The 16,124-nt window shown below is 62.2% G+C and overlaps 2 protein-coding genes across 3 annotated transcripts in view; both read left to right on the top strand.

Annotated features, from left to right (window-relative positions):
• Window positions 1-9,202: 9,202 nt before the first annotated feature.
• On the top strand, window positions 9,203-11,490 carry ATP5MC2 (ATP synthase membrane subunit c locus 2). 2 transcript variants are annotated; one of them, XM_082496343.1, is made up of 5 exons: window positions 9,203-9,257; window positions 10,093-10,166; window positions 10,702-10,779; window positions 11,004-11,164; window positions 11,251-11,490. In XM_082496343.1, the coding sequence occupies exons 2-5, from the start codon at window positions 10,128-10,130 to the stop codon at window positions 11,363-11,365; spliced, it is 393 nt and encodes a 130-aa protein (XP_082352469.1). In that variant the 5' UTR covers window positions 9,203-9,257; window positions 10,093-10,127; the 3' UTR covers window positions 11,366-11,490. The 2 variants fall into 2 exon arrangements, with proteins under 2 accessions (XP_082352469.1, XP_082352470.1); XM_082496344.1 differs by having other exon boundaries at window positions 9,215-9,248.
• Window positions 11,491-12,119: 629 nt separating this feature from the next.
• The window catches only part of LOC309682310 (cyclic AMP-dependent transcription factor ATF-7), a 70,499-nt gene continuing 66,494 nt past the window's right edge, over window positions 12,120-16,124 (top strand). Inside the window, exon 1 of the mRNA XM_082496380.1 lies at window positions 12,120-12,150. The gene's annotated coding sequence lies outside the window, so the exon portion shown is untranslated. The remainder of the gene's footprint in view (window positions 12,151-16,124) is intronic.

Genomic DNA, 16,124 nt, shown 5'->3' with positions numbered 1-16,124 from the left:
GTGGCGGGCCGCCGTGGCGGCGGGCGGTGACTCACGGCTGCCGGTCCCGCCGGTGCCCATCAATCTCCCGGGACCGCCTCGCTCCGCCGTCGCCATGGCAACCGTCGCCATGGAGCCGGCAGCATCCCCGGCCCGCGCGGGGGGGCGCGTTCACATGGAGGGCACACTCGCGTTGGGGGGGGCACACTCGCGTGGGGGGGCACACTCACATGTGGGGGGCACACTCATATGGAGGGGGCACACTCGTCTGGGGGGGGCACACTCGTCTCGGGGGGTCACACTCACATGGGGGGGGTCACACTCGTCTGGAGGGGGGGTCACACTCATGTGGGGGGGTCACATGTGGGGGGATCACACTCATATGGGGGAGGTCACACTCGCATGGGGGGACACTCTTGTAGGGGGTCACACTCACATAGGGGGGTCACATTCGTCTGGGGGGGTCACACTCACACGGGGGGGCACACTCACAAGGGGGGACACACTCCTGTAGGGGGTCACACTCATGTGGGGCGACACACATGTGGGGGGGGTCACATGTGGGGGATGTCACATGTGGGGGGGGTCACACACGGGGGGGCACACTCATGTAGGGGGGACACACTTGTGTAGGGGGTCACACTTGCGGGGGGGGGAGTGTCACACTCAAATGAGGGGTCACAATCCTGTAGGGGGGAGTCACACTCACATGGGGGGCAGACTTGTTGGGGGGGGCACAGTCGTGTAGGGGAGGGGGTCACCCTCCCGTAGGGGGTCACACTCAGGTGGGGGGGTCACATGTGGGGGATCACATTCATGGGGGGGGTCATACTCGTCCGGGGGGGGGCACATTCGTGTAGGGGGTCACACTTGCGTGTGGGGGGCACACTTGCATGGGGGGGCACACTCGTGTAGGGGGTCACACTCAAATGGGGGGGTCACACTCCTGTGGGGGGGGTCACACATATAGAGAGGGGGTTACACTCACGGGGGGGTCACACGCGCACGGGGGGCTCAGAGTTGCACTGGGGGGGTCCACACTCGCGGGGGGGGGTCACATATGGGGGGGCCACACTCACACGGGGGGGTCACACGCGTTGGGGTGTCACGCTGGCACGGGGGGGGGGGAGGGAAATGGTGGAAAAAGGAAAGAGGAAAATGGGGGAAAAAGGAAAGAAAAAGGAAAAGGGGGAAAAAGGGAGAAACAAATTCTGCTCAATTTTTAGTGAAGAAAAGGAGAAAAACCCCATTTTCGGGGGGGGGGGGGGAGGGCCTGACGAGCCTCCGGCACAGTGGGGGTTGGGGTGGAGACGGCGGGGGGGGGGGGGGGTTGTCCCCAATTTGAGGGGATTTAGCCCCAAATGTAGCCCCACTGCCCCGGTGCGGCTGTGAAAGTGATGGGGTTTTTTTCTGCTTTGTCCCAATATGGGTAGTTTTGAACCCAAAATTCAGCCCTGGTGCTGCTGGGAACGAGGTGGGCGGTGGGGTTTGGCGATGACCCGATTTTGGAGGGGGGGGGAGGGGGGGGGAGGGAGTTGTCCCCAAATTTCCCCCTGTGGCCCTCCCAGGGGGTCTCCCAGTTTGGGGGTGGGCAGCTCCGGTTGGAATGGGTCGGGATGGCGCGAAATGCCGAGACGGGATTGGTCCGGGGGAGCTGCTGACCTCAGCGGTGTGGCGAAGACAAGCGATGACATCATCGAGGCAAGCAGTGACATCATGTCTTCCACCCCACCGGTGACAGCTCCGGGCGGGACACGCCGGCGTTGGTGGCTTTGCTGTCGGGGTGACCCGAGAGAAGGGGAAAGGATTAAAATCCCCCTCTCCGGGGGGGGGGGGGCGGACATTTGTGCCCGGGATGGGGGTCCCCGAGGGGTCCGCGGTGGCGGTGACCTGCGGTGATGGTGACCTGTGTGTGTCGTCCCCCCCCTCCTTCGTTAGCGATGGGAAACGAGGGCGCGACGAGGCAGCGATAATACTGTATTTGTGGCTTTTTTGGTGGCTCGCGAAAGCCACCCCGGCAGCGGGGAGGGGACGGTGACGGATGGCAGAGGTGGAGGGTGACAGTGTCGGAGGAGAAACGGGTGACAGGTCCATCCCGTCCGCTCCCCCCCCCCCCCATCGCTGCAAATCCCGCTGGTGTCCCCCAGCCGCGAGGCGGTGTCCTCAAACAAGTGTCCCCAAAGGGCTGGTGGCACCGGCCCGTGGCACCAGTGTGGCCCCAGGTGGGAGGTTCTGAGGCAGTGGCCCTCACCCAAGGCATGTCCCCAGGTCTGAGACGCTGTCCCCAGGTCCCAGACACTGTCCCCAAACCAAGACACCATCTCCAGGAGGTCCAAGACACCGTCACTTGACCCCAGACATGATCCCAGGTCCAAGACACTGTCCCAAGACACTCTTTGAAAGTCTGAGACGCTGTCCCCAACCTGAGATACCACCTCCAGGTCCAAGACACCGTCACTTGACCCCAGACATGACCCCACATCCAAGACACCATCACTTGACCCCAGACACAACTTCAGGTCCAAGACGTTGTCCCAAGATACTCTTTGAAGGTCCAAGACGCTGTCCCCAAACCAAGACACCATCTCCAGGAGGTCCGAGACACCATCACTTGATCCCAGACATGACCCCAAGTCCAAGACACTGTCCCAAGATATGCTTTGAAGGTCTGGGGCACTGTCCCCAACCCAAGACACCATCTCCAGATCCAAGACACCATCTCCAGGTCCAAGACACCATAACTGGGCCCCGGTCATGACCCCACATCCAAGACACTGTCCCAAGACACTCTTTGAAGGTTTGGGACACTGTCCCTCAACCCAAGACCCCATCCTCTGTCCCCGGACCTCATTCCCAGGTCCAAGACCCCATCCTTTGACCCAAGACCCCATCCTTTGACCCAAGACCCCATCCACCAAGCCAAGACACGTCCCCGGGTCCAAGACATTGTCCCCTACCAGAGACACCATCCTCCCCTCCGAGGCTCTCCCAAGACACTCCCAGGTCTGAGACACCGTCCCTTGATCCAAGACAAGTCCCCAGCTCCGAGCCATCATCCCAAGACACCCACCCCAGGTCTAAGACACGGGCCTCAACCTCAGACACCATCCTCAAGTCCAAGACATGGTCTCCAAGTCAGGTCCAAGAGGCCATCTGTGACCCTGGATGTGTCCCCAAGTCTTAAATGCGGTCCCCAGCCCAAGGAATGTCCCCAGGCAGGAGACACCGGAGAGCTGAGGGACGGGTAGGGAAGGAGGAGAGCAGCAGGCAGAGGTGTGGAGGAGAACGAGGAGCCGCAGGGTGACATGGAAACCCCCAAACTTCTCACTTTCCAACAGCAAAACCCTTCCAGAAAACATCACGTTCGCCCTGGCACAACCCCATACCTGCCGCCGGAGAATCCCCAGCGGATGGGCACGGACCCAGCCAACCTCGGGGGCTCCTCACTGTCCTGACAACCCTTCTCGGCAAGAGGGAGGGGGACAGTAAAACAAGGTCCCAAGCCCCCAATAAATCGTCGTCCTCCGCCGGCGGCGCGGCCGGAGAGCCGATATCCGTAACGCCGCCGCGCTGTCGGAGTAAATCTCGCGGCTCTTCCAGCATCACCGAGACCCCAATAAATATCTCCATTTCCCGCTGTCCTGGAGGGAAGATCCGATCAGCTTTTAAATGTCAAACGTAAAGTAAAGTTTGTCATAAAAAAAAAAAAAAAAAAAAAGCCTGTAAAAAATGGGGGGGGGGGGGAGGGGGGAGGGGGAGGAGGGGGGAAGAAAATACTCCGGAGAGGAGGAGCGGGAGCGGGAGCGGAGCGCGGCGGCGAGAGGCACTGAGGGGTGTTTTTTTGGGTACCCCGTTGCCATCGTTCAGGGAGGGGGGGAGACACGACCCCCCCCCCTTATTTTAACCCCCACCCCCAAAGGCTCCACCGAAAGGCTCCCGGGATGAAGGGGGGGGGGGGGGGGGACACGGATGGGGACGCGGTGACTTTTTGGGTTTGTTTTTTTTTTTTTCCCAGCGTGGTTTTGGTGGCACCCCAAATCCCAACCCATCACCGGGAACACCCAAAAAACCCTGAATTCACCCCAAAAAACATACCCACCCCCCCCGTTTTTGCCCCCCTCCTGCCTCGCCTGTTGTTAATTCCCCTCCGGTGCTCCCCCCCCCCCCAACGCCGTCCCGTCAGGGCCCTTCTGGGTGTCGTCCCCGTCCCCGTCCCCCCCCCCCCCCGTTTTGGGAACTAATTAAGCCGTGAGACATAACGGGGTACGCGGTTACGGGGCCGTATCTCGTGCGGGGGGGTGAGGTGCCACCATGCGGCCACAGCCCCCTCCCGGCCCGGCTGTCACCCCGGGGGGGCTGGCTGCCCCCTTGGGGGTCTCCACTGTCATCCTGAGGGTCCCAGTTGTCACCTTGGGGGTCCCGGGTGCCACCAAAGGGGTCCCAGCTGCCACCCTGAGGGTCCTGGCTGTCACCTTGGGGGTCCTGGATGACACCAAACGGGTCCCAGCTGCCATCCTGAGGGTCCTGGATGCCACCAAAGGGGTCCCAGCTGCCACCCTGAGGGTCCTGGCTGTCACCTTGGGGGTCTCGGATGCCACCAAAGGGGTCCTGACTGCCACCCTGAGGGTCCTGGCTGTCACCTTGGGGGTCCTGAATGCCACCAAAGGGGTCCCAGCTGCCACTGTGGGGGTCCTGGCTGTCACCTTGGGGGTCTCAGATGCCACCAGAGGGGTCCTGACTGCCACCCTGAGGGTCCTGGCTGTCACCTTGGGGGTCCTGAATGCCACCAAAGGGGTCCCAGCTGCCACCCTGAGGGTCCTGGCTGTCACCTTGGGGGTCTTGGATGCCACCAAAGGGGTCCTGACTGCCACCCTGGACATCCTGGCTGTCCCCAAAGGGTCCCAGCTGTCACCCTGGGGGTCCCAGGTGCCACTGTGGGGGTCCCGGCTGTCACCCTGAGGGTGCAGGCTCAGACCCAGCTGTGGGTGTGACGGTGACACCCCCGATCCAGCTGTGCGGCTGTGGCCGGGCCAGGCGCTGCCATTGTACCCCGTGTGTGTCACTGTCCCTCCGCTGCCTGTCACCGGCACTGCGGGCACAGGGGGGGATCCCCCTGGCCTTCCCCCCCTGCCCCCCCCAAACCTCTCCGGCCCCTCGGGGGGCTCCGTTGGGGTGCGGAGGTGGTGGGAGACTGCCTGACCCCATCCGTGTCCTCATCCCTGTCCCCCTCCCTGCCCCCATCCCGTTCCCATCCTGTCCCCATCCCTGTCCCCAACCCAGCCTTGTCCTCACCTTCACTCCCATCCCCATCCCTGTCCCCATCCCTGTGCCCCCATCCCTGTCCCCATCCCTGTCCCCATCCCTGTCCCCATCTGTCCCCATCTGTCCCCATCCCTGTCCACATCCCTGTCCCCATCCCTGTCCCCATCTGTCCCCATCTGTCCCCATCCCTGTCCCCATCCCTGTCCCCATCTCTGTCCCCATCTGTCCCCAACCCTGTCCCCATCCCTTCCCCACCCTCTCCCCCACTGTGCCCCCATCCCTGTGCCCATCCCTGTCCCCATCTGTCCCCATCTCTGTCCCCATCCCTTCCCCACCCTGTCCCCCTCCCTGTCCCCATCCCTGTCCTCATCCCTGTCCCCATGCCTGTGCCCCCATCCCCGTCCCCATCCCTGTCCCCATCCCCGTCCCCATCCCTGTGCCCCCATCCCTGTCCCCATCTGTCCCCACCTCTGTCTCCATTCCTTCCCCACCCTGTCCCCCTCCCTGTCCCCATCCCTGTCCCCATCCCTGTCCCCAACCCAGCCTTGTCCTCACCTTCATCCCCATCCCTGTCCTCATCCCTGTCCCCAGCCCTGTGCCCCCATCCCTGTCCCCATCTGTCCCCATCCCTGTCTCCATCCCCGTCCCCATCCCTGTCCCCATCTGTCCCCGTCCCTCGGGGTCTCCGCGGTCCCTCTCCCGCCGCCGCCTCATTAGGATTCAGCGCGGGCGGCGACTGCGCCACTGCGGGACGGGGACGGGGACGGGGACGGGGACGGGGACGGGGACGGGGACGGGTTGGGGGCGGCAGCATATCCCCCCCCCCTCCGGTACCCGCCCCCCCCCCACCCCTTACGCACCCATCAGCCCCCCATGTGCCACCCGCTCCCCCCCCCCCATACACCCGTTCCCCCCCCCCCATGAGCCCCCCGGGGGAGGGGGCGCCCCACGGCCGCCACCCGCACCCCACAAACGCCCCCCCCCTCCACGACCCCCCCCCCTTACCACCCCCTGACCCCCACTCTCACCTCCAGCCCCCCATCCCCCTCCCACCCCCCCCAATGTGCAGCATCCCTCATACCCCACTCGTGCCTCAGTTTCCCCACTCAGCACCCCAACCCCCTCCAAAAAAGTGGGACCCCCCCCATGGGACCCCCCCCCACACCCCCCCACGCCCCCCCGACACACCGCGAAGGCTTTGCCAATCCCACTGTTAATCACAAGGTCAAAGCCATTACGGTGATATTAAAACCATCAGAGCACCCCCGGGGAGGGGGGGGGAGGGGGGAAAGGGGGGAGGGGAGGGCTGGGGGGGGGGGGGGGGGCTCGGTATTGCCCCCCCCCCCATATTGTTCGGGGGCGCGCACGGTCCGTCGCTTTTTAATTTAAGCCGTCGGGGTCAGTGGCAGCAAATGGAGCGGCGGTTTAAATCAGGGAATAAAATAAAAATTAAAAAAAAAACTAAAAAAAAAAAAAAAGGGAAAAAGAGGAAAAAAGCAAAGGGGGGAGGAAAGGGGGACAAAGACGGACGGACCCACGCGGGGTTGGGGGGGGGGGGGCTGAGGGGGGGGGTGGGGGGCGCTTCTGGGGGGTTTAAAGGGCTCAAAGGGGTAATTGTGGGGCGGGTTTGGGGGGGGTCGTGCAGAGGGGGGGGGAAAGAGGAGGGGGGGACACGGGGGGGTCACCCACGGGGGGGTTCCAGCCCTGCGGAGGGGGTGGCACGCGCCGCGCACACGTGTGGCTGTGTGTGTGCACACACACGCGTGTCCCGCTGCAAAGCCCCCGTGTGCGCACCCCCCCCCCGTGTACACCCCCCCCCCCGTGTGCACACACACACGCTCACACCCATGTGCACACACGTGCATTTGCCCCCCATGTACACCCCCCCCGTGTACACACACACCCCCATGTGTACACACACCCCCGTGTGCACACACACACTCACACCCATGTGCACACACGTGCATTTGCCCCCCCTGTGCACACACACACATGCGCACAGCCTCTCGCACACTCGTCCTTTGCGCAGGCACACACACGTGCACACACACAGCCCCACGCACACGCGTCCCTCACGCACACACACGTGCACACACACAGCCCCATGCACACACACACATGCACACACGCAGCCCCCCCCATCCCTCACACACACACACTCGCATGTGCACACACACACGTGCACACACACACACAGCCCCATGCACATCCCCCCCCCCACAGCCACACACACACACATCCCTCACACACACACATGTGCACACACACACGTGCACACACTCAGCCCCCCCGCAGCCCAACGCACACACACACAGACACACACACACACACACACACAGACACACACACACCCGTCTCAGGGCCCCCCCGCTCCCCCCCCCCCCGCGGCGGGGGCTGATGGATGGCTCCCCCCCCCCCCCAGCCCGGCTCCTCTCTATTGATTTTCCTTTAATGAAAGTTAATTATAACAATGATTTAATTAACAGCGGCGCGCGCTGCCTTTATGGCTTCCCGCATTAGCGCTGCCCTGAAATACGGCGCTCTGACAGCCCGTACGGCCCCGCACCCCCCCGGGGGGGCACTGCCCCCCCCCCTCCCGCACCCTGGGGGGCACCCAGCACCCAACTGGGGTGACACAGTGCCCCCCCGCCCCCCGCACCCTGGGGGGCACCCAGCACCCAACTGGGGTGACACAGTGTCCCCCCCCGCACCCTGGGGGGCACCCAGCACCCAACTGGGGTGACACAGTGCCGTCGTCCCCCCCAGGGGATGACACAGTGCCCCCCCCCCCCGCACCCTGGGGGTCACCCAGCACCCAACTGGGGTGACACAGTGTCCCCCCCCCCGCACCCTGGGGGACACCCAGCACCCAACTGGGGTGACACAGTGCCCCCCCGCCCCGCACCCTGGGGGGCACCCAGCACCCAACTGGGGTGACACAGTGCCCCCCCCCCCCGCACCCTGGGGGGCACCCAGCACCCAACTGGGGTGACACAGTGTCCCCCCCCCGCACCCTGGGGGGCACCCAGCACCCAACTGGGGTGACACAGTGTCCCCCCCCCGCACCCTGGGGGACACCCAGCACCCAACTGGGGTGACACAGTGGCCCCCCACCCCACCCCGGGGGACCCCAGCACCCAGGGGTGCCCCAGTGCCCCCCCTCACCCTGGGGTGCCCCAGTCCTGCAGCACCCCGGGGTGACACTATGCCCTCCCCTGTCACCCTGGGGGGGACACTGTCCCCGTCCCCCCCCCCCCGGGGGGCCCCCAGCACTGGGGTGGCCCTTGAGCCCCGGGGTGACACAGTGCCCCCAGCACCCGTGTAGACCAGCGTGTACACACACGTACACACCTGTATGCACTGCACACATGTGTGCACGTGTGTACCCACATGCACACACCGCACACCCATGTACGTACGTGTACACGCATGCTCACACATGTACGCACACTGCACACAAACGTACATCGCGTACACACTGCACACACGTATACACACATGCACACACATACACGCATGTACACACACGCACACATGTACACACACTGCACAAACTGCACACACGTACAGAGTATAGACACTGCACACACGTGTATACACACATGCACACACACGTACACACATACACACATACGTACACACGTGTACACACGTGTACACACACGTCCCCCCCGTCTCCGTGTGCCCTCTCCGAAACTGCCCCCGCAGCGCCCTTCTTGGCCGCCAGGGGGCGCAGCCATAAGCCACGCCCCCTTCCTCCAGACCACGCCCCCTCCCCTGCAATACCCCGCCCCCTCCTTCCGGCCCCCGCCCCCTCCCTGCGCTCGCACCCCACCGCCCCGCAGAGGGCGCGCGGCCGCCGGCCCCGCCTCCTCCCGGCCAGCAGGCGGCGCTGCGGGGCGGGCGGCGCTCTGGGCGGCCGCACCCGCGGCCTCTCAGTGGTGCTTCCGGGCGGCTCTTCCGGACGCGCCTGCGCACTCGCTGCCTCCGCGACCTGCCCGCCGCCGGTACGCCAGGTGAGGGGTGGCGGGCCGGGGGGTAAGAGGGGGACACCCCCGGGAGGGGAGGGACCCCCTTGTTGGGGGCAAGGGGAGGGGGAGAGAGACCCCCTCAGGGGTGGGGGAGGGCGAGAGTGACTCCTCAGGAGTGGGGGAGGGCGAACGAGAACCCCTCCGGAGTGGGGGAGGGGGAGAGAGACCCCCTCAGAGCTGTGGGAGGGGGAGAGAGACCTCCTCAGGGGTAGAGGACAGCAAATAGAGACCCCTCTGTTTGTGTGGAGACAGGGAAGGGTGATCCCCCACCCCCCCAAGGTTGGGGCTGGGGCATCCCCTCCCCTGACCTTTGTGGTGAGCCCCCGCCGATGTTTTGGGGTGACACCCCCTCACGCTGCCTTCTGGGGTGACCTCCCTCCACCCTGGGGTCCCCCTCCCTGCTCTCTCCTGCCCCCACGTCCCCTGCCAGGGCTGGGGGTCCCCAGGCCTTAAACCCCCTCCCCCCCCCCCCCCCAATTCTCTGCCCACGCCTGCCCTGGGAGGAAGGGCTGAGGTGGGACCCCCAGGGCCTGTCCTGCTTGATGGGGACCGGTGGCCTCGAGAGATCCTATTGCCCCTCCCCCCGGGTGGGTGAAACCCTCACAGGACTTCGTGCTGGAGCCCAAATTCCTGAGCCCCAAACTGCCACCGTGCTGGCACTCAGCCAGGAACTGTCACCTGGGTGACAAAGACATGGCCTGCCCTGCCATTCCTGCATGGCTCAGACCCCCTCTGTGTCCCCACGTCCCCTGCCTGTCCCGGGGGCAACCCCGCATCCATGAGGCCGGATCCCACACCCCGGTGTCTGTGTCTCTTCCAGCCGTGTCCCGCGTGTGTGTCCCTCCGTCCCTCGCCATGTACGCCTGTGCAAAGTTCGTCTCCGCTCCTGCTCTAGTGAGTAGTGACAAACCCCTCTTTCTCCCCCGATGTCCCCTCTGCAGGATGAGGATGGGTGGAGGGTAACGTGTATCCCCCCTTGGGGACAGGGGGAGAGGTATGGGGACACTTTTGCAAGTTTAGAGCCACCCTGGGCCACACGGAAGGTGAGCGGAGCCCGAGTGCTCAGCCGTTCTGGTTAAAGATCGTTTGCAATCCCTTGATGGTTACTAATTACCCACGTGGAGGCAGATACAGCGCCGGGATTAAAGCGCCTTTGGCTGGGTGCCGGCCCCGGCAGCACGCCGGATCCGTACGCCGCCGCCTGCGGCTGTGGGGTGCCCAGGAGCTTTGTTTTGTTGGCGGATACTGGGACAGGCTCTCCCAGCTGGGTGCTGCCAGCTCATGGGGTGCCCCGAGGGGCTGAGCAGGTTCGGGGGGTACCAGAGGTGGCAACGGTGGCCTCAGGGGACACCCGGGTGAAGTTTCGCTGCCCTGGGGGAGCGCGGGGTGAGGGATCCCACCCAAATCTGAAGGTGTCGGTGCCTTGCAGGTGAGGAGGAGCTCGCGGGTGCTGTGCCAGCCCCTCTCTGCCTCCGTGCTGAGCAGCCCCGAGGCCCGGACGGAGCAGGTAATGCGCCCAGCTCGGACTGCGGGGGCTTGGGGAGTCCAGGGGGTGCTGAGCACCGGCCCCGGGAGGGATGCGGTGAAGTGCCTGTGCTCCCTGCCTGCTCTGGGGCTCCCCGAGAGGTTGCGAGGAGCTTGATGGGGGGAAACTGAGGGCCTGGGGGGAGGTTGGGGTGACTTAATCTTCCCCCCCCTCACCTCCACTTGCCCACCCTCCCTGTCCCCCAGGCACGGCCGGGCGCCCATCGGGCCATTCAGACGAGCGCGGCCCACCGGGACATCGACACCGCCGCCAAATTCATCGGTGCCGGCGCTGCCACCGTGGGCGTGGCCGGTTCCGGCGCCGGCATCGGTACTGTCTTCGGCAGCCTCATCATCGGCTACGCCAGGTCAGGGGGGGACACGATGGGGGGTGGAAATGGGGGGGTCGGGGGCCGGCTGCTCCCCTGCTGACCACCCTCTCCTCTCCCTGCAGGAACCCCTCGCTGAAACAGCAGCTCTTCTCCTATGCCATCTTGGGCTTTGCCCTCTCTGAGGCCATGGGACTCTTCTGCCTCATGGTGGCCTTCCTCATCCTCTTTGCCATGTGACGGACCTGGTGGCAGTGACGGTGACGGCGCCGGCACCTCTCTGTGCCCGGTCGGGGGACAGGGGAGAGCCCCGACTCTGGCCCCGCCATGGGCAGGAAGGGAATAAAGACGGTTTGATAACGGGGTCTCAGCTCCTCTTGTCTCCTTGGTGGCCCTGTACTGTGTCACTGGGGCACCCCCGGGGTCACCCTGGGGAGGTGGCAGTGTCCCCAGAGGGGATACCAGGTGCCCGGGGCTGAGCCCTGCTGCCACCCTGAGCCCTCAGCCATGTCCCCAAGGGGACGGGGACATCGCTGATCCCTGGAGGCAGCCGAGAGCACTCGGGACAGCAGTCTGGGCTGTCACCTCTGTGTCCCCTGCCCGGGGACATCACCCCCTTGGGGACACCTCAAGTGGGACCAGCCGCCCGGCAGCCCCGGGGCCAGGAGCTGGGGGTTGAGGTGCGGGTGTCGGGGGTGTCCTGAGCTCAGGGGTGTCGCGCTGTCCCCCGCGGGACGGCGGCCCCTCTGTCCCCCCCCCCCGGCGGCCTCCCTCTCTCTGGCCACCCCGGAGGAGGCGTGTCCGGCCACGCCCCTCCGCGCCGAAACCCCGCCCCCCGAAGCCCCCCATTGGCCCCGGCGCCGTTACCTCCCCTCAAGTCTCGCGAGAGTCTCACGCGTGGGGAAGGAGGGGAGGGGAGGGGAGGGGCGCGGGGTGCAAAGGGGGGGGGCCCAGCGCGAGAGGCAGCCAGCGCGAGGCCCCGGCGGCGGCGCGGCCTGGCCCGGTCCGGCCCGGCCCTCCCTCAGGTAACCGGTGGCGCCCGGGCTCGGCGGGCAGCGGGGCCGCCCCGGGCGGGGGAAGCAGCGGGAGAGGCGGCGGGGCAGCCCCCCCCCAACCCGGGGGGGGGGGGGGTGGAGGTGGGGGCGACGGGGGGGCGCGGGGAGCCCTCGGCCGGCCCCTCCTCCCCCCCCCCCCCCCCAACTCTCCCCGAGTTTTCGTGAGGCAGCCGCTCGCTCACCCGCCCCTTCGCTGATTGGCGGCGGCTTCCGGCCAATCGGCTCGCCGCTAGGCCCAGAGTGGCGGGCGGCGCGGCCAATGGTAGCTTAGAGGAGGGGGTGCGCCGTGGGGTAAGCTCCGCCCCGAGTGGGCGGGGCTGCTGGAGGCAGCGAGGGGCCCGGGCGGTGCCTGAGGGGGGGAGCCCGGAGGGGGCCCGGGGTGGGGGAAACCCGGGGGTTTGGGGCGGAGGGATGGGGAGGTCAGCGGGATAGGGGGCGTCAGGAGTGGGGGGGGGGCACAAGGGGGAGGCCTGTGGTGTGGGGGCCTTTTGGGGGGCCTGGGGAATTTGAGGGGTTGGAAATAGAGGGGGTATGGAAGGGCGGGCGGTGCCTTGAGGGGATCTCGGGGATTTGCAAATGGGGGTGGGTGGGGGTTAAAGGGTCTTGCAGTAGGATTGTGAGGGGTGAGCCCTGGAGGGGTGGTGGGGAGCCTTGAGGGACTGCGGACTGGGGGGGCCTTGAGGGGTGGGGGAGCTTTGGAAGATGAGAGGGAATTGGGGAGGGGGTGTGTGTGTCTTTGGAGGTTGTAGGTTTGGGAAACCCTTGGGTGTGCAGGTCTTGGGGGACCCTGGAGAGAGGTTGTCCTGGGGGGTGGCAGATATGGGGACCTCAGGGGTTAGAGGAGCCTTGAGAGGGTTCCTGTGGCCCCCCTCCCCGAGGTGCCGGTGCTGGGGGAACCCCTCTGATTGCCCCAGCAGCCTCTCTCCTCCTGGATGAAACCATTAAGAAGAGGAGCTTGAACTCTTATGGGGCAGCTGGGGAGGATCCGAGCCTACGTGTGGGGGCTCCCAGTTGCAAGTAGACATAGGAAGGGTGTGGAGAGGTTGTAGGTGCCCCTGGGGGGTGTAGGTCAGGGGGTGACGTGGGAAACACGGTGTAGGTTAGTGAATGGCCGTGGGTCTGCAGGTTGTTGGGAGGTGGGAGGCTCTCAGCCCCACGCACTCCCAGGGGGATCAGTGACTCCCACAGCACCGAGTAAAGGAAGACACATGAACAGCAGGAATTGGAGAATTTAGTAGTTTCTACCAAAGTTTGAAACGGGGTGACTTTGAGAGCTCGAACTTCTGAGAACTTGTTGAAGCGACGAGGTTTTACAGTGCACTTGCTCATCTGCCACTGGCACTGTGAAATCTGTTGCCTCAGTAGCTCTGACTTTGTGAGCATGACCTGGGTCACGTCTCAAAGCTAGTTTGTTCCTACTGGCAGAAGTGTTGGTACGGAGTCCCTCAGCCTTACTTAAAGAAAAGAGATCAGCTGGTTCAGGTGTGAGGGGAAATGTGTGTGACAACAAAAACTCCTTGTTCTGCTCAGCTTTCCCCGTTTTGCTCTTTCTGCCTCTTTCTTTGTCGCCTCCTCTTCACCGAGTCCCATTGGTATCTTTCTTTATGAAGTTATCTTTCCCTGCTCAGGTCCCTCTGAAGACGACGTTTCAATTTAACGTTCAGGAGTACAATGTAAAAGCGTCACTAACACTTCAGTGGACTTCCCAATTTATTTTACCTCACTACAGTGCTTGTTGGGCAGGGACTTTATTCTGCCCGTGGTGTTGAAGGGCACAGTCTGAAGGGGTTGTCTAGTTCTCTACAAACCACTTTAAAAATAGTTGTCACAAAAATGCAGTCATTTCTGGAGAGGAATTCAGCAGTGGTTCTGAACCACTGGCTTTGTTGGACAGGGTTTTTTGGGGGTTTTTGGTTTTGGTTTTGGTTTTTTTTGATTGGGGTTTTCTCAGCGGAAACTAAGAATAACTTCACTGTTTGAATGTGGAGGAGAAATTTGTGGGAGGTGGATTCAACAGCCAGATTCCCGTTTGGAAAACGAGTAGGGTTAACAGCCTCGTTCCTCGCTTCCTTAAAGGGAGGGCTCATATTCACCTCCTGTGACATGAGTGGGCTAATTACTCTTGCCAACTGTAATCACTTTGCGGGCTGGAGAGTGCTGGAGTGCTTGTTTGCTCTTAGTGTTAAAAACAAACAAACAAAAAAGGAGTGGGTTCAGCTGGTGGAAGCAGCTACTCAGCAATTGACCCGCCAGGTTTGTAATGATTACCTGTGGCCAGGATGGTCTGTCCTCAGAAGGGTGTTTTATTTCTCATCCTAGAAGTTGGTTGGGAATTGGGGGGACTATTTTAGTATCTGATAGACCTCACTGCTTTGAGAACCCTTAACACAGCCATGAATTTCCTTAATTGCATGCCAGTCTTTTGGTTAAACCTAATTGTAGTATGTTAAATGCTTCTCCCTTTTGGCAGTTGCTTGTCGATTAACTGTAAGACATTATCAGGTCCACCTTACTCACCCCTTAGCCAAAGTAGGGGTATAGTTATTTTAATCTTTCCTTGTAAATCAATCCTTCCAGCTGCTTAACTATATTTTCCTGAATGCCTTCCAGTTTGCCAGTATCCTCCTGATACCGAATAGCGTGGAGTTGGATGTGGTTTGCATCGGAGCGCTGGAGATCGAGATTTTCTCTCCTTGCTCTCTGTCTCCTCGGATTATAAGAAGGGAAAAGCTTTATGCAAACTTTGTGAATACATACGTTCAACCCCCCACTTGCAGTTTGTCTTTTGCTCTAACTTAACTTTTCCCTGTGGAAGGGTATTTCTAACATTCATTTCTACTTATTCTTGCTCGTATTTCTGTTTTCTCAAGGCTCCTTATTTTCCAGTCTTCTCCAGCATTTCCCACCGTATGTATTTAGTGCTCTGATGTTTTATTATTTTTTTTTTCCTCCCTCTGTGATTTATGAAGATGTCAGGTGAAAATGAACTTGCTGTTGAGTCTTGCTGAGTCCCGCTGTTAGACGTTCAGCCCACCTTGATACGTTGCAAGTGTTATTATTGTTTTTAAGCTGATTGATGGGCCTGTTGCTAGTCTGAGTTAACCTGAAGGTGCTGTACAATCCATGTGGCACAGCAGTGATGGTGATTGCGTAGATACGCCATGGAGGAAGATGGCAAAAATAAAAGGACATGGCTTAAAAAAAAAAAAATCAAACTTCTCATTAATATCTTTATTCCCGTCTTTTCTGAAACCCCTCGGAGCCCCACTGGAGGAGATGCTGAGCGTGGAGGATGTTCTTGGGGTGGCTAAAAGGGGGTTTGTGGATGTGGCATGGGGCAGGCGGGAGATTTCCCTCCCCCGTTTTGAAAGATGGGGAAGTTGTAGAGAGGAAGTGTGAGTGGATGGGTGTGAGAGGATGGTTGGGGGGAAGAAACCGAATCCTCCTTCCATCCTCCTTGAAAACGCAGGAGCCCGCTTATGAGGTGCAGTGCTTTCACGTGATGAGTACGGGAGGAACCAGAGCTCTCCTGAGGGTGTGTGGTGGGGATCAGGGCAGCGAGGACGCATCCTCGCCCAGAGCCGGTCGCTGCCTCTTCGAGGTGGAAACATTTTGAAAATGGCTTAGTAAAATACGCTGGGCTGCTGGCAGGGCTAATGGTGCATGTGGTGTTTTTTTGCAGCATGTGTTAGTAGAGGATGTCTGGGTTGGATTTTGTTTTGGACTTGTTTTCTGCTGCATCACATGTGATGCTTTTTCCCATTCTGTTTGGGTTTGTCCGTCCTTGTGACTTTCTTGGAGGCTTTTTTTTTTTTTTTTTATTTTCACATTGCTAGCACCGAGAATTGAGGCTAGATTTCTAAAACTGCCCTTCCCCAGTCGTTTACCACCCAACTCCGATGCGTTTTGAGAGGAAATGCTGGGAGAAAACACTTTTTTCATAA

The sequence above is a fragment of the Vanellus vanellus genome (assembly GCF_965231255.1).
Source record: "Vanellus vanellus genome assembly, chromosome: 28".
NCBI lineage: Eukaryota > Metazoa > Chordata > Aves > Charadriiformes > Charadriidae > Vanellus > Vanellus vanellus.
Note: the sequence above shows the minus strand (reverse complement) of the source record. Positions and strands in the feature narration are given on the sequence as shown.

Bases quoted from the DNA above. Each gene is read 5' to 3' on its own strand.
- ATP5MC2 (XM_082496343.1), top strand. From the start codon at position 10,128: ATGTACGCCTGTGCAAAGTTCGTCTCCGCTCCTGCTCTA. The intron at 10,167-10,701 runs GTGAGTAGTGAC...GGTGCCTTGCAG, and splicing joins TCGTCTCCGCTCCTGCTCTA to GTGAGGAGGAGCTCGCGGGT. The intron at 11,165-11,250 runs GTCAGGGGGGGA...CTCTCCCTGCAG, and splicing joins CTCATCATCGGCTACGCCAG to GAACCCCTCGCTGAAACAGC.